Raw genomic sequence first — 18,461 nt, forward strand, 5'->3', positions numbered from 1 at the left:
TGATGTATTAAATGTATCTTATCAACTCCCATGCTTCAGGAAGCAGGGTCTCAGCCCATTTTTTCTCTCATATTTCAAGCCATCCATTTCTGGTATTATCCACATAAATCCTTCCTGCAGCCTTTTCAGCTTAATGGCATTGTTTCTGTAACTAGGTGTTCATAAATGCATACAATGTTCCAAGCACTGTCTCACAGGTGTTTTGTACCATTGTAGCACAATGTCCTAGCTCTTGTACACAAAGTCTTGACTGCAAAGACAGGTAGGCCTACCAACCCTGCCCAGCTGTGTTGCCATTTTCCAGGAACTATGTACCTATAGCCCTACATTTCCCTGTTCTCTCTGTCATTTACTGTGCAAATCCTGCCTTGGCTTATCTTATCAAAATGCAGTGGTTCACACTTGTCCAAATTAAATTCATCTGCCATTCTTTGGTCCACTTTCTCAGTCGATCTATATCCTGTTTGCCTACTGAAACAACAGGTCCAGAGCAAATGCCATCTCATTGGCTCTGCACTTTCATTCATAGCTTGTCACACCAGACAGCCAGCCACTCTAGTGTTGGTTGGTTGATCTTGAGCAGGTCAGTGTCAGCTAAATCAGGTGAGAGTGGATAGTTGCACAGAACGTGTTCAATGTGCTGTATCCTTTCGCCACACTCACAGGATTCGATGGTCTTTAAACCCCACTTCACCATATTGTCTCCTGTCCTACAAACTCCCGCTGCCGCTCTGTTGAGAGTGCACCACTTCTGTCTCTCAAGCAGTGCCCCATCTGGCAACATTTCTGTGGGGCCTTGCACTGTTTTGTTTGATGGGGTTCTGGCTTCTGTTTGTTGCCAGAGGTCAATCCTGTATGTTTGGGGGGATGTTCCTCCACTGCAGCAAAGCTTTTCCTCGATATTAGGCAGTTGGAAACTGGCATATAATAATGTAGTGTGTGCCATGGATCCGAGTTCTGTTTACCTTTTTCAATTTTTGTTGTAATGTGTCTTCGGATCTCTGGGGGAGCAATGCCTGCAAGTCTGTAAATGATGTTAGTGGGTGTGGGGCGCATTGTGCCTGTGATTATTCGGCAGGCTTCGTTAAGCAATGGATCTATTTTCTTCGCATGGGCTGATCTGCCCCACACAGCTGCACAGTATTCTGAGTATTCTGCAGGTGCATAGCAGAGTGCTAGAGCAGTTAATCTAAGTGTGTGAGCATTAGCTCCCCATTTCCTGCCTGCTAATTTTTTCAAGGGAGAATTGCGAGAGCCAGTTTTCCCTCGGTGTTTTTGGATGTGGGTGGCAAATGAGAGCGTCCTATCCAGTGTGACGCCTAGGTACGTTGGAGTTGGATGGTGTTCGAGCTCCTTCCCACACCAGAAGATCTTGAGTTTCCGAGCTGCTTCTCGATTCCTCAGGTGGAATGCACACACTTGAGTTTTTGATGGATTTGGGTTCAGAGACCATTTTTCATAATACTGCTTCATTGCTTCGAGGACTGCTGTAAGTCATACTTCAACTTCTTGGAAGGAGTTAGCTTGTGTTGCTATGCATAGGTCATCTGCATAGATAAACCTGCGTGTGTTAGGAAAGGTTGGTTGGTCGTTTGTGTAAACATTAAATAGTAGAGGTGCCAGGACTGATCCCTGTGGTAGTCCATTCTTTTGTGGACGCCACCTACTCTTAATTCCATTCATTTCTAAATAAAATCTGCAATTTTCTTTGAGGCTTCTTATTACTTTGACCGTGGTTTTGTTTTTTAACATTTTAGATAATTTCAGTAGAAGGCCTCTGTGATTCACAGTGTCGTATGCTGCTGTTAAGTCAACAAATACTGCCCCTGTAATTTGTCATATTTCTTTTTTTTTTAATTTTATTTTTATTTGGATAAGGAATTCACAAGTATCATGTACTTTTCACACGTATAACCTTTTCTGTTTTTTATATGTATAAAACTATAATTACTTATACATTCTTAAGTACACATTGAGATGATATAAAAGGAAATTAGACACTTAAATAGATAATTATGTACAGTGGTAATTCGAATCTATTAAGCTAAGTAATGGTATTAGTTGTTAAGAAAAATAGTAATAATAGTTTCCATATATCTCTTCTGGACCATTTCTACTGGTCCAAAATGTTGCATGTAAGCCTATGTAACAACCATTGTAGGTGTTTATATCCTAATTTGTTCATGCTTGCTCCGGCCCGCAGACATAATTATCCAATCCCTATGTACTTATTTACTTAATTTTTCCATTTTTTATCCCTTTCCCAAATCTTTTCCTTTACTTGTATTAATTCTCTATTTTCCAAAAGAAAACAAAAAACAGTAAACATTTGGACTAGGGGTGCTTACGTTAGCAATATTACTGTGTTGATGAGAAGAGCAGTATAAATCATTAGGAGAGTCATCTAAAGTCTGCTCGCATTGGGGTTATATATTAAATCCATTTATTCCAGATGTGATAAAATTTTTCTTTTTGCATTCTCAGGGAGTAAGTCAACTTTTCCATTTTAAATATTTCCAAGATAATTTCGTGCCAATCTTCTAATGTAGATGGTATTGGATTTAGCCACTTCCTAGTGATTGATTTCTTACTTGCCGCTAAGAGGGCCTGCAGCAACTTTATATCTTCCTTCTGTTCAAGAAACACAATACATGCCCCAAATAGAGCGTTTCAAAGTTCAGAGGTATCTGGGACCTAAGTACCTTAACTAATGTTCTATGAATACCTTCCCAATATAGACTTAATTTAGGGCAATCCCAGAAAATATGAAAATGATTTGCCTCCTTGGAGCTGCACCACCTCCAACATGTCACGTTTGTATCTTTATATTTTTCCTGATATGGGGTCTTGAAGTATCTTATAATATTTTTCCAACAATGTTCTCTCCAAGTCAAAGAATTAGTCGAGGACCACTGAAAGCTGCAGATTTTCCCCCAAGCCTCCTCTGAAAGTACCAACCCCACTTCTTTCTCCCACTTATCTTTAATATACAATGTGTTTACATTTTTAGCATGGGAGAGTGCATTATATAATCGAGAAACTGATTTACTAGGTATTGAACTGCAAGCCGAATTCAGAATCTTGAAAAATTCTAATTCTACTGTTGATAGGTCTGTATATCTACAACTCTGGTTAACATAGTTTTGTACTTGAAGGTACCTAAAAAAGTCATTGTGTTCTGGGCCATGTTTGTCCTGCAGGATTTGGAAACTTTGTAATACTCTTTTATCTATAAATGAGAGGTGGGTTGTAAGACCTTTCTTTATCCATAGTTCAAATCTTTTATCTCCTCTGTTGGGAAGGAATTCGGTATCATATGCACACCATCTGAAGAGTTTTAACATGTTATTAATTCCACACGAATTAACCACCTCTGCCATACTTTTAATGTAAGATTTATCCAACTGTTTTTAAATTTTTCCAATTGGACCATCAATCCTTTGTCAGCTATTGAGGCCTGTAGAGGAAACTAATCCAAATTCTATTTCCTTCCATCTAGCCTTATATTCCCTATTACACCAATATAACAGAGGGGTTATCTGTGAGGCATAAAAATAATTTCTCAGGCAAGGAAGAACCATACCTCCTCCTTCCTTCCCTAACTGTAAGGTGTTCTATTGAATTCTAGGTTTCTTTCCTTGCCAAATGAAGCGGGAAATTCATTTGTCCCATTCCCTGAATTGATTATCATCCACCTCCATAGGTAAAGTACGGAAAAGATACAGTAACCGAGGAAGAATATTAATTTTTATACTATTTATACTTGAATTTAAACTTAAAAAGGGGATAAGATTCCATCTATGCATATCTGCTTTTATCTCTGAGATTAATGGCCCATAATTTACCTGTGACAGCGTTGAAAGATCCTTCGGCAGGGTTATTCCTAAATATTTTAATGATTTAGCTTCCCACTTAAGATCGTATGTATTCTGCAGTTTTTTGGATGGTGTATAATTTAGGGACATAACCTGCATTTTCTTTACATATATTTTATAACCTGATATTTTCCCAAAGTCATCCAACAGTGTAAACAATACTATAAATGATTTTTCTGGTTCACTCAGATAGACCAAAACATCATCTGCGAATAACGCCACTTTCTGTTCAATCCCTGCCACCTTGATACCTTTTACGATTTCGCTCTGTCTTATTAGCTGGGCAAGCGGTTCAATATATAGCGCAAAAAAGAGAGGAGAAATTGGGCATTCTTGTCTAGTGCCTCTCTCTAAGATGAAGGAGTCAGAGAGGTCCCCATTTATCTTAATTCGGGCTGTAGGGCTGTCATATAGAGTCTGAATTACTTTAATAAATTTTTCTTGAAAGCTGAATCTTCCTAACACTCTGTCTAGGAATGCCCAACTAACCGAATCAAAAGCTTTCTCAGCGTCCAATCCTACTACCATTGTCTCTGTCTCATTCTTATTAACCTGTTCTAATATGTGTAGAGTTCTCCTTATGTTCACCTGTGTTTGTCTTTGTTGAATAAATCCAGTCTGGTCTAAGTGGATTAGGCCAGGTAAAAGCTTTTCCAATCTGCGTGCTAATATAGATGTAAATAGTTTGTAATCTAAATTAAGAACACTAATTGGCCGATAATTGCCACATTCTAGTTTATCTTTACCCTCTTTAGGAATAACTGAAATAATCACTTCTCTCCAGGAAGGTGGAGTTTCTCCTCTCTGCAAGATCCAATTAAAGGTGTTAAGTAGTAATGGGGCTAACTGTGACCTCAGCGATTTGTACCACTCTGAGGTAAACCCATCAGAACCCGGGGACTTTCCAGCCTTTAACCTAGAGATGGCCACGTTCAGTTCTTTGGCAGTTACTGGTTCTAATACACTTTCATTTTGTAAATCTGTAAGTATAGGTAGATCTAAAGAATTCAATAAACTGTCTATATAGGGCTCATTGGGGGCCCGGGGTTGGGAGTACAGCTCTCGATAATATGTTTCAAAACTCTCTTGAATTTTCCCTATTGTACTCTCCACAAGCTTTGTCTTTCGATTCTTTATTTTATGAATTGTATTGTCTGCTTGTTGTTTTCGTAATTTATATGCTAATAATCTAGCTGATTTACCTCCTACTTCATAATTCTTTTGTCTCAGGTAAAGAAAATTTCTTTGAGTTTCCAATGTATAAATATCGTCAATTTCACTTTGCCACTTCCTAATTTCCTGTTTTAGATTTGAATTACTTTTGTTGCTATCTACAACTTGAAGTTGTTCTAATTTTCCTTGAAGGTCTGCTAATTTTTGTGCATTGATTTTTTTCATGTGAGTGGTAATGGAAATAATTTTCCCTCTCAGTACAGCTTTCAATGTATCCCATAAGATCACTGGTGATGTTTCTCCTGTGTCATTAAGGTCTAGATATTCTTTGATTTCTCCCCTTAATCTCTCCATTACTTTTGGGTTATTGAGTATATGTGATTTTAGCCTCCATAGTGTTTTCCTCATTTTCCTTTCCAGGATTAGAGACATAGAGACTGGGCTATGATCCGACAGATCAATTGTTGCAATATTACAGTTTTTTATCCTGAGTCTATCTGTATTAAAGATAAAGAAATAGTCTATCCTTGAATAGGCTGAATGAGGGAAAGAGTAATGTGTATAATCTTTACTAATGGGGTGTAATTCCCTCCACACATCTATAATTCCCAACTCCTCCATCAATAAATTCATTTTCCGAGTCAGAGGTTTATTCTGAGTAACTATTCTTGAAGAATCTAATACAGGATTTAATCTAATATTAAAATCCCCTCCACAAATTACTATCCCTTGAGAACTGACCATTAGGTCAGAAATGTGTCTATAAAATGACCATTCACAACTTGGAGGAGCATAAACATTCAGCAATGTTATTTCTGTACCTTCTATTCTTCCTGTAATTTTTACAAACCATCCTTCTTTGTCTTTAGTCTCTGAAATATGTTCATAATTAAGAGTACTTGATATTAAAGTAGCTACCCTTCTTTTGTGACTCAATTTATATGATGAATAAAATATATGCTTAAAGCCCATTCTTTTTAATTTTCCATGTTCAGATTGGCTCATATGTGTTTCCTGGAGGAAAGCTATTTGTGCCCTCTTTTTTTTCAATTTAGACATAATCTTATTTCTTTTAATTGGATTCAAAACCCCATTAACATTACAGGAAATTACTTTTACCAATTCAGTTTGCATTTTTCTCTAGTAGAAAAAAAACTCTCCTTTTCTAACCAAACAGTAAGCAATCCCTTCTCAACAGTAAACCAAGACATATAACCACACCCTAGACATTTTTGAACGTATAACATTTGAAAATTTTTCCCGACTTCCCACCGTGAGGCCTGAGCACCAACCCGCCTCAGTTCAGAGGGATAACCTCTATCTTCACCCTGTGTTAGAGGGCCCTCAGCAGTTTGAATAATCATAGAGAATTTTCTCCTATTTATGTCTCGACCATATTGCTATCATTCAAGTTATTCAGTCTAGTTTATTTTCAGTTACTAGTTTTCATTTTACCTTTAAGTCCGATTTACTCTTTTCAGTCATTTCTCTTAATTAATCTGTATTCTCTGTACATTCGCGTCTGAATATTTGCAGCTTTTCCTTGTAATTTGACACTCTGGCTCGTGTGGAGCGTCCCCGCCACGCTGGCTTCCATGACTTCTGCAGAATCCTCTCCAGTAGCGACTCTGGTTGGGTGATAACTTTAATAGGTAGTCCCTGGTCCGCCAGGTCCAACATTGCCTCCTCCACCGTAGCGTAAGTTTTTGTCCCTTCGTCGTAAAAGACTCTCAGCCGAGCTGGATACAGGGTCTGGAATCTGATGTTGTTTTCCTTCAGGACCCTCCGTGTTTCCGTATATCCCTTCCGCCTGGCAAGAATCCCCGGTGCGTAGTCGTGGTCTAAACTGATTTTACAGTTGCTCCACATGAAATCTTTCTTTTGCCATGCCCGTTTAAGCACCTTTTCCGTCGTTCTGTAACTGAGAAATCTGACCAGAATCGATCTGGGCTGGGTGCCTGCCGGAGGCTGTGGTGCCAACGTGCGGTGAGCCCTTTCTATCTGTAGGTCTCTTGCGGCCAGTATATCAAGGTTCTCTCTAAGCAGCTTCTCCACGAAGGGAATCATCAATCTGGGTTTACCTTCAGTTCCTTTGGGAACTCCGTAAATCCTCACATTTTCCCTTCTTGAGCGGCCTTCTTGATCTATTAGTTTCTACTGGAGCTGCTCTTGAAGCTTTAGCATTTCTGCTATCACTTCCTCGGCGTTTTGTAGCTTCTCTTCAATTCCAACAATCCTCGCTTCGGCTTCATCTATCCGCGAGTTAGTTTTTACTATTTCTCCTTTAATATCTTCCAGCTATTTGCTGTTATCTTGTCGGAACTCGCGAATCTCTCCGAGAATCAAAGACAGAGTCACCGATTCCCCCTCATTCTCTCCATCCTGGCTTGCCGTGGGGGAGATAGGTCCGTCGCCTTGCTGCGTCTCTTTGTGTTTATCAGCCTTCGGAGTGGACTTTTTAATCTTGTTCTCAGACATCATCCTTGCCCCTTTTATTAATATAGTTATGCAATATTAAGTATTTGTCTAAATTCGATTTTGGGGCAATTTACCTTTTTTGTCGAGAGACCTTTTCCTTACACCGCCATTCCCTTGATGACCCGGAAGTCCGATCAATTTGTCATATTTCAAAGTCATCCTCAATATATTGGGTTAAGTTCAGGACTTGGCCGCAGCAAGAGCGGCCTGGCCTGAACCCGGCTTAGTCTGGTGTTAGAAGATCTTCGACTAAGGGGGATATTCTTTTCAGTATGAGTCTCGTAGAGTTTATAGAGGGTGCAGAGCAAGGAAATCGGTCTGTAATTTTGAGGAATGTTGGGGTCTTTATTGGGTTTTAGGAGAGCAACAATTTTGGCTCTTCTCCACTTTTTAGGTATTTTTAATGATCTTAGGCAACAGTTAAAAAGGGACAGAAGTCAGTGGAGTGCTTTAGGTCCAAGCTGTTTAAGGAATTCATTAAGAATCCCATCTATGCCAGCAGCTTTGTTGGATTTTAGCTGTGATACTTCATCCTTTAATTCTTCTGGGGCGAGAGGTGGAAAGTTGTTATTCCGGTTTGAGAGAGCTGACTCCATCTCCTGATGTTGCTTTTTCTTTTGCCTCCATTCCTTGTTATTTGGTCGACCATTTAGTATCAGTTGATGGGCAACCTGAATGGGTGTTATGGCAGCAATTCTCTGTGGTGGTCTATTATCTGAGTTGAGTTTTCGAACAGTTGCCCATGCCTTCTTACTGTTCTTGTTGAGTTTCCGAACAGTTGTCCATGCCTTCTTACTGTTCTTGGTCATGTCTGTGTTTTCTATCAGTTCCTGGCAACGCTGTTGTCTTTCTTGGCTCAGTGGGGACAGAACTGACTCTCCCATTTTAATTGTGTCTTGACCAAACGGGTCTTGGTCGTATAAGTTGACATACTCATCATAACTTTGCTTGATATCACTAGTCAATCCCTGAGTATATTTGGTTCTGCAGCCTCTAGGTATGTTCTGCTGCACTACTTTCCAGATTAGTTGGACAAATTCATCATAATGATTAGGTTCTGGTGGTATGGTATTGATAAGTTGAAAAAGGGATTCGGAGAAAGATGTCCAATTCGCTTTTCTCAGGTTAAATCTTGGTAGGTACTTTGATGGTACAGGTCTCAGAACTGGAAGGGATTCTACCTGGACTGGATGGTGTTGGGATTTGGGTATATGTTGGAGGATTGTTCGTGTGAAGAGTTCGAAGTTTGCCGAGGTAACAAAGGCAAGGTCTGGGTTGTATCCTTTTCTCCATCTGTCACTTGTGAAGGTAGGGGTGTCCTTTGACTCGTATAGTAGCTCAAGGCTATTGTTTAGAGCCCATGATACAACTTCTTCTCCATTTGCATCGTCATCTTTGTATCCCCATTTGGTGCTATGGCTATTAAAGTCACCAATAATGAGGTACATTTTGTCCTGGAGATCTAGGTTAGGTGGCCAGATGAATGGTTCATTAGGGGGTTTGTAGACCGAGATGATATTTATGTGTTTTGTTTCAACTTTCAGAAGTTCCATTGAGCCAGCTTGGATGTTTGCTGTGCTCATTACTATAGATTTATCTTTAACAAAGATTCAACTTCCATAAGTTTGGCTAGGGGTGTCAATAGCCAAGTGCATTCCTAGCACATAGGGTTGGTTGTTCAGCCTATGAGTTTCTTGTATGCTCAAGATGTCCGGTTTTAAGTTTGCCTGGATTTCTGCTTTACTGTGGCTGAAGCCTTCGATGTCGTGGCTAACGATTTTCATGATTTCCAGTGGGCCGAGGGTTTATCCTTTTACCACCCACTGGATCACTTGGTCTGGCGCGTAATGTCGGGATTGGTCTCCTTTCGGATTAACAGGGTCATGGCGCGAACGTACCCGACTCGACCCCGGCTCTCCATTGAACCCTGAATCACCTGGACAGCAAAGAAGCATATATCAGGAAGCTCCTTATCAATTACAGCTCAGCATTCAATACCATCATCCGCTGAAAACTAATCAATAAGCTCCAAGACTTAGTTCAATTGGATCCAGGATTTCCTGTCTTCCAAACTTTGGTCAGTTTGAATTGGCAACAACATCTCCATCAGCACAGCCTGGTATGGAAGCACCAATGCCCCTGAAAGGAACATCCTACATCTACGTGAAATGCTGTCGCAGGTAAGCAGCATCCATCATCAGACCCCTACCTGAAGGAGGTACCATGAGGTTCAGGAACAATTATTACCCCTCAACCATCAGGCTCTTGAACCAAAGGAGATAACTTCACTCAACTGTCATTGCAATGTTCCCACAGCCAATGGACTCACTTTCAAGGAATCTTCATCTCTTCTCGATATGTATTGCTTATTTATTATTGTTTCTTCTTTTTGTAATTGCACAGTTTGTTATATTCTGCACTCTGGTTGAACACCCTACTTAGGCAGTCTTTCATTGATTTTGTTATAGTTATTATTTGCAGGTTTGAGTATACCTGTAGCGGCAGAAACTAATCTAAAATCCAAACAATTGCCATTAGCCTGCGATCCCAGATGGGGATGTTATACTTGAATGACACTTGCATTTCCTATGAAATGATTACTCCAAAGGGTTGTATTCCTTCTTTCTATCATTTACTAGCAATTAGCAACATACAATCTTGAAGCGGTATTAAGCAGTGAGCAAAGATATGACCTCCACCGGTCCCAAGCCACAAACTGCCACAAAATAAGCAAGAAGATGGATGTATCTTATTCCCTTCTCTTTTACCATTCCCCCACTTGTGACTATTTGCCATAATAAATATAATAAACACGCAACATTGAGCAATAGAGAACAGTTATATGGCTCCTACATTCCAACCCCCTCATTATTACAACTACATGCTCCTAAGACATAGGAGACATTAAATCTCAACATTTACATAAATGTCCTCTTTTGGTAAGTAGTCTCTTCTGGATTGTGCTCTTCTTCTGCCAAATCAGGTTGTCCCTCTTGACTGCATTCAGGAAAATCTTCCTTGAATCGCTGCTACCAAAGCTTAAGCAAGCACAAAACTGAAGTTCCATTAACTGTCAGGTTGAGTTTTTTCATGAAGCTCACTGTGCAGAACACTGCTGTACTTTCTTGATCTGGGAAAGCATAAGTAACCACTGTCTTGTTACCCTTCTTAGACTTCCTCTGAACTGGAATTATAGAAAGTTTACAATTATGATCGCTAGCCCATTACTTGCTGCTGTGTTTGATTCTTTCACAGCTTGTTTTGAATCTAGATCCTTTTTATCAAAGTGAATATGAAGTATGTTGGAATGCTTGCCACTGCATACTGCAATCCTTGTTGATGTGTCCCGTACACAAACAACTGAATCAGACACCATTTTCTTATAGCAAGGCAATCTTCTCGTTTTGAACCTTATTCTCCAACTGAGAGCAGAAATCCAAGGTATTTTCATTTCACCCTGGCAGAACAGAAAAACTCTTAGCTGACGAGATCATTTCCCTTTCATTAGTTCTGGGCTCAGTTTTAATTTTAATTTTTGCAGTAGCCACAGTATTGGTAAAGCTGTTTCCTTTAGCTTTAGAACAAATTTGTGAATTAGTTTTGTTAATCTTTACTAAGTACTAGTGATGTAGCATCGCATATATTCTCAAAGCTGGGTGTTTATCAATCTTTATTTGCCCTTGAAAAAAGTCAACAATGTCAATGAAAGTAATCTTACAGTTGTACATTTCTTGCAGTTTATGGACCATCGATCTCCATTTTTCCCTGAGTTTATGGGGCAGTTTCTTTATGACAATCGGCATATTAACATGCATGTCCAACTTACACATGTCCTGCACTACTTCTATGGCTTTGCAACAGCCTCTAAGTAAAAGACTGTATTCTTGAAGAACTTTCACGTGTTCAGATTTGCTATGTGGCCAAGAAAGAGCCTTTTTCATGTAGGGTGCAGCAATTTTTCGTCACCAAAATGTTCCTATAGTAAAGCTTTGGCCTTTAGATATCCTTTTTCCGGGTTGGCTTGCTGGCAACTTTTAGCAAGCTCTCTAAGGTGACCTCCGGTGAGCTGTTCAAGAAAATAGACACAGTTGCCATAATCGTCAGTCTTGCCTGCTGTGCTATTCTTGAAAGCCTTCATAAGTACATGAATCTGCAATGGATCGCCATTAAAGATTTGCATCTCTTAGGTAGAGATGCAATGCGTTGTTGCACCGCTAAGCTTGCTTTTTCCTTTTGCATCTTTGTAGCTTCCAGCACACTATTTGGACTTCTATCATCTGAAACACAAGTGTCACCATACTGTAAATTAATGTCTTAAGAATCACCTTCTGCTATTGGATATGACATAGGTTCAGTGTGCCTCCGTAGTGCAGGCTGAGAGTGAACACCCTGAACTACCCCTTGGAGTCTAAACTCGGGGCTCATAGACATTTGAGGAACAAATGGATTCTTGACATTGAGTGTGTTAGATGCTCTCTGTGTCATGTCAACATAGGACCTTGCACCACAGAACTGGCCTACTGGAGCACCTATAGCACCCACAGCTCTTGAAGCCTTCAGCACTTTTGCTTTGGCCATCTTGGCCGCAGTTTCTTCCTGCATATTAAGCTGCTCCATCTTTCTTTGTATCTCCTCCTTTCCTCTCCAAAGTTGCTCTTTGTTTCTCTGAACCTGTTCTTCCATCTGCTCCTCTTGTTCTTCCAATGCATGTTTATCCTTCAATATTTATTGCCTTGTGCATATCTCAGCTAAATCAGCCTCCATTCTAGTGCATGCCAAGGAGGTATTAGATGCCCCGGATGAACCTGCTCCACGCACAGTAGATGCACTGTTGTCTGGATGTATGTCATCCTGAAAATCAACAGCTTTATACATAGTCAAATCACACCCTGGAATTTGGTAAATATTTTCATTTGCTCCACAACTTGACCTTCAACATTAGATGTTTGTTTCAGCCATTATTCAGCCTCTGCTTGGACTGTATTAAGAAGAATCTGAATATTTGCAAGCTTTTGGTTTGTTTATTTTGCTCTGAGATAGGAATTAAAGACAATAACACATTATGTTGCCTACCAACATCTTCACAAAGACTGTTCAAATCGTCCAAATGAGACTGCACTTGTAAGACATTTTACTTTTCTTGTAAAAAACATCTAACAACATTAAATCTTTAATCTTCCCTTGTCCATGCCTTTAATCTTCTTAATTTGGAACACTGTCAAATTTATTTGCCAAAGCTTTCTCAGTAACTACAATTTCTCTTCTAGTCCTGACTTCAGTGTTACTGCTTTCATCTTGACTCCTATTGTTTTCCAAATGCGTGAACCAGACAAAACAAGGGCATTCACTTCAGATGTCAGCAATTGAAACATTTCAGTGTTTCAACGGAACTGAGTGATGAACTCTTAGGCAAGCAACACACTGTAGAGTTTATGGTCAGTGATGACCATTCCAAACTGTTCCAATCCCAAACATACAGCATGAATCAGCAGACGTTTGTTTACTTCCCACAAGCTGCTCCTGGCTGCGGTGCTTCTAATTTCACCGACACGTCCAAATGCTGATGTTCATTTGGTAAAACTGTTTGGGGCACCTTCAAAGGTGAACTTGAAGCAGTGCAGCTCGCAGAATAGGATTAAATATTCCCATTTCAGCCTGCTACAGCTGAGAATCACAACTGTATCCAAACTCTGTATAATTAATAAAAATGTTTTGATGCAAATGAACAATCTATTGCTACTTACAGCCGAAGGAAATAATACTGACTGTGGCTGTACTATCCTTGCAAGGAGGATTTCTTGTCAGAAACGAGGCTATTGCTCGGGGCTACAAGTGTGTTTTAAAAAAACACAAAGTTTTCGACTTCCAATACTGACTACCTTTCTGGCAGAATTACAGTCTCTGGTAAATAAGATTAAAGATTTCAGAGCTATGGTGCTGTATCAGAGGGACATTAGGACCATGTGCGTCCTTTGTTTCACAGAATCCTGGTTAACACCTTCCATACCGGACGCAGCAATTCAGATTGACAGGCTCACTATACACTGTCACGATAGAACTGTTGAGTCTCTCAGAAGCAGAGGTGGAGGTCTATGCCTCATGATAAAGTCCTCTTGATGCACCAGTGTATCAGTGATGTCCCAAATGGGCTCACCATACCTGGAATATCTTGCAATGAAGTGTTGTCCATTTTTCCTGCTGCAGGAGATCTCAGTATACATTCCACCTCTGACTAATGTCAAACAGGCTCTAGATGATCTGAGCGATGTGATCAGCATGCATGTAACAGCACACCCTGATGCCTTCCCCATCATCTTGGGGGACTTTCACCAGGCCAACTTGAAAAAGTCGCTACATAATTATCATCAACAAATCAATTGTAGTACAAGAGGAAACAACACACTGGATCACTGTTACACCATCGTCAAGAGTGATATCGTGCTACTCCATGCCCACACTTCGGAAAGTATGATCATCTGGCTGTACTTCTATTCCCTGAGTGTACGCAGAGACCGAAGACTGCAGCACCAGTAGTGAGGACCAAGAAGGTATGGACAAGGGAAGCACAGGAGCACTTGCAGGATTGCTTTGAATTGGTGGACTGGACTATATTCAGGGATTCATCTTCAAATCTGGATGAGCATGCACCTGGTGGCCTTGTGATCTCTGTCTTGGAGGCTGACGTCAGGTTGTCTTTCAGGAAGATGAGCCCTCGCAAGGTGGCAGGCCCTGATGGAATACCTGGTAAGGCTCTGAAAACTTGTGCCAACCAGTGGGTGGATGTATTCAAAGACATTTTCAACCTCTCACTGCTATGGTTGGAAGTTCCCACTATTTCAAAAGAGCAACAATTGTACCAGTGCCCAAAAGAGTAGTGTAAGCTGCCTTAATAACTTTCGTTCAGTAGCACTCACGTCTATGGTGATGAAATGTTTTGAGAGGTTGGTCATGGATAGAATCAACTCCTGCCTCAGTAAGGACATGGAAGCACTACAATTTGCCTATTGCCACGCTAGGTCTGCAGCAGATGCAATCTCAATGGCTCCTCACACAGCCTTAGATCACCTGAAGAATACAAACACCTATGTCAGGATGCTGTTCATTGACTATAGCTTAGCGTTTCACGCCATCATTCCTACAGTCCTGATCGAAAAGCTACAGAACGCTGGCTTCTGCACCTCCCTCTGCAATTGGATCGTCGACTTCCTAACTCAACATCAGTAAGACCAAAGAGCTGATTGTGGACTTCAGAAAGGGTAAGACGAGGGAACATGAACCAATCCTCACAGAGGGATCAGAAGTGGAGAGAGAGAACAATTTCAAGCTTCTGGATGTCAATATCCCTGAGAATCTAACCTGGTCCCTACACATCGATGCAGCTATAACAAAGGCAAGGCAGCAGCTATATTTCATTAGGAGTTTGAGGAGATTTGGTTTGTCACCTACAACACTCAAAAACTTCTACAGATGTACCACGGAGAGTATTCTGACAGGCTGCATCACTGTCTGGCATGGGTGAAGAGGGAGGGGGCTACTGCACAGGATTGTAAGCAACTTCAGAAAGCTGTAAAATTAGTGAGCTTCATCACGGGTACTAGCCTCCATAGTATCCAAAACTACTTCATCACCCAGGGCATGCCCTCTTCTCATTGTTACCATCAGGAAGGAGGTACAAAAGCCTGAAGGCACACACTCAGTGATTCAGGATCAGCTTCTTCCCCTCTGCCATTTGATTTCTAACTGGTCATTGAACCTATGAACACTATTTCCTTTTTTTTGTCTGTTTTTGCAATATTTTTAAATTTAACTAATAGATACGTGCACGAGCGCACGCACACACACACACAGTATATTTGCTGCAATCAATTTTTTCTATATTTATCATGTTTTGCATTGTGCTGCTGCCACAAAGTTAATAAATATTATGACATACTGGCAATATTAAACCTGATTCTGATTCTGTTGAAATCTTTTGTTGACAAAATGTAGTGGAAAATCGAACAAACCAATGGTGCTGCTAGAGACTGAGCACAGGGAGTTATCCTGTATGCCATATGACACACCCTCAGATCAATCCTATAATAATATTCCAAATATTCAAAGAAATATATTCGATCCTTTATCAGCAACTAGCAAGGCATGCAATCTTGAAGTGGTGAAATTTAGGAAAGCATAACTAGCAACATTACACATAGTTAAGCAGAGTTAGGAAAAGTAGAGTTAAGCGATTGCAAATGTAATCAAGTGAAGTTAAGCGGTCAACAAAAGATAGGACACCTCGTGTGGTCCCCAGTTCTAAACTGCCCAGAACAAAACATAAATACGTAACTTATTCCTTTTGCCCAGCCGCGTGAATGGCTTCCATAATAAACTTGCAACACAGAATACAATGCAGATAGAAAGAAGAAGCATGGCTTCTACACTGTAGATCAGTTACATTTTGAGTTTCACCTTCCTTTAGCTTGGTGTATAATACTTTTACAATAGAACAAACTGACTTTTGTTGAAAATTTGCAGCTGATGAACAGTTTCTTAGCTCTATTAATTTACTTTTTCAGATGCTACAAGACGACGTGCCTTCGGTCTTGTTGCTCAAGCATACACCTCAATTAGTGCCGATGACCTTGCAGCCTTTGTAGGGCTTCCGGTGGAAGACGCTGTTAAAGGTAATATTGTACTGATTTCTGAAATGTGTCTAGACATAGCTACAGTGAATCTAGTCTTATTCTTGTTACTTAGCTGTTGCTGCTCAATGTGAACTCTAGGTCTACATAAACTGCTTCATCCATCACGTTTTGATCCCAAATCATGCATGAATTACTCAACATTGAAGTATTTGTGTGTACAGGTCCACAAACCCTTATCCGAAATCCTTGGGGCCAGTTGCATTTCGGAATTCAGAATTTTTCAGATTTCAGACCCCCGCCCCCCAAATACCAAAAAACATGTATGCTCAAGTCCCTTATTTAACCTGTCTCTGTGCAGTGGACTTTAGGACCCGGCGGCACACCAAACCTACGCACATCCTCTCGTATACTTTAAATCATCTCTAGATTACTTATAATACCTAATACAATGTAAATGCTATGTAAATAGTTGTTATACTGTATTGTTTAGGGAATAATGACAAGAAAAAGTTTTATTTCCAACAATAACATTCAATAAAACATAAAAATATACAGCTTCAAATGAACCGAATCAAACACATAGTAAATGACTTATTGGAGTAAACGTAGAACGTTACTGTCACTGTCACTATAAAACTTTAGTAACTTGTCTTTCTGTTTATTTAATTCATATACAGTGGTAGTTCCAACACTATTTTCTTCAGTAAGACGCCGCACAGACACACCACGATCAAGCTTCTGCAATAACTCCACTTTCTGTGTTATTGATAATGATAGATTCTTCCTTCTCTTTTTCTCATTGTTACCCAGAGGGGTATCTGCAGCTCTTTTTGGCATTTTCATAGTGAAATTAAACACAGAGTCAACAGTGAACACAAAATATCAGCGAACAGCAAATGCACGTGTAACCAGTACGAGCGCTGAGCCACAACTGACACAACTCTGCTAGTGCTGCCACGTCACACCTGAGTGACGACAGCTGTTGCGAAAAAAGCTTCGGTTTTCGGAGCTTTTCGGATTTCAGAATTTCGTATAAAGGAATGTGCACCTGTATAATAAAAATAAATATATTCTGTGTTACTTGGGCTGATATATCCACACCTTTAATTCAAGTGGTGGAATTCAAGGGTGGTACCTTCCAGTTTTTTTTTCTTTTTGGATAAATGGTAGTAAAACAAACACCAGAAGGCTGATGTTCTGAATGGAGCTTTTCAAATGCCTTTAAAGAAATACCTGGTAAAAAGCATTAGAAAATTTCAATCCCATGTGATTTAAGGAAAATGACAGTTTTTATACAAAATTGATGATAGTTAAAACAGAAATGATAATCTCTGATTTTCTGCTGGGAGTGGTTCACTTTTTAAGGAAAAACCATTAAGAGAACATAAGATAAGTCAGTTTTAAAGTGGATAAAATAAAGACTATGGTAATTGATGTCCACAAAGGTGTCAAAATCTGTAAAGGTGTCAATTTTCTACATATAAAAAGTAAGCAGGGATGTGCAAATGGGGTTTAGGAGTTGGCATCATGGTTGGCGGACAATGTTCCCTCCAAGATGTGCGCGTGTATGCACACACACATCTTTTGCTACTAGCGCACAAAGGAATTTAAACTGCGCACAAAAGGTTTTCACCCTCTACCTCAGCAGGCCAGGCAACATCTATGGAAAGGAATACACAATCAGCATTTTGGGCCAAGACCCTTCATCAGGCCTGGAAATAAAGATGAAAAATTAACTTCTCATCTTTTTTTCCAGTCCTGATGAAGAGGCTCGGCCCAAAACATCAACTGTTTACTTCTTTCCATAGATGCTGCCTGGCCTTCTGAGTTCCTCTAGCATTTTACGTGTGCTGCTAGGATTTCCAGCATCTGCATATCGCCCCCTCTTTGTGTCACCCTCATTGGAGTGTTAAGTATATTTCACGATCATACACAATCACATTTCCTTTTCTGGTTTCTGTTGACAATGTAGTTTGCGATGATTTGTCTGCAGATTTATACTATTTTTATTGAAAAAAATTGTTCAGTGCGCACATGTTGTTACTGGGCAAAAAACTGCGCATAATGGTCATTATAAATCAGAGGGAATATTGGTGGCTGAAAGGTCTGATCTGCTGCTGTACTCTTCTGTTTGAAATGGTAAAAATCTTTGGGTTTATGAAGAAAGCATGAATCATTTGTTGGGTTGTCTGTCCAATTCCAGTGTCATGTCTTAGGAAATATGTTAAGGCCTCAATGTCCAAAAGAGATTTGAGAATGGTATTGGGATGAGAAACTTCATCACATCAGGAGACAATAAAAGCTGGAG

The 18,461-nt window shown here is 40.0% G+C and overlaps 1 protein-coding gene across 1 annotated transcript in view; it reads left to right on the forward strand.

The window, feature by feature from the left end:
• Window positions 1-18,461, forward strand: part of cops8 (COP9 signalosome subunit 8) — a 57,814-nt gene that overhangs the window by 17,956 nt on the left and 21,397 nt on the right. The window contains exon 5 of the mRNA XM_063051808.1: window positions 16,085-16,192. Coding sequence (XP_062907878.1) covers window positions 16,085-16,192 — 108 coding nt within the window. The remainder of the gene's footprint in view (window positions 1-16,084; window positions 16,193-18,461) is intronic.

The sequence above is a fragment of the Mobula hypostoma genome, chromosome 6 (assembly GCF_963921235.1).
Source record: "Mobula hypostoma chromosome 6, sMobHyp1.1, whole genome shotgun sequence".
NCBI classification, from domain to species: domain Eukaryota; kingdom Metazoa; phylum Chordata; class Chondrichthyes; order Myliobatiformes; family Myliobatidae; genus Mobula; species Mobula hypostoma.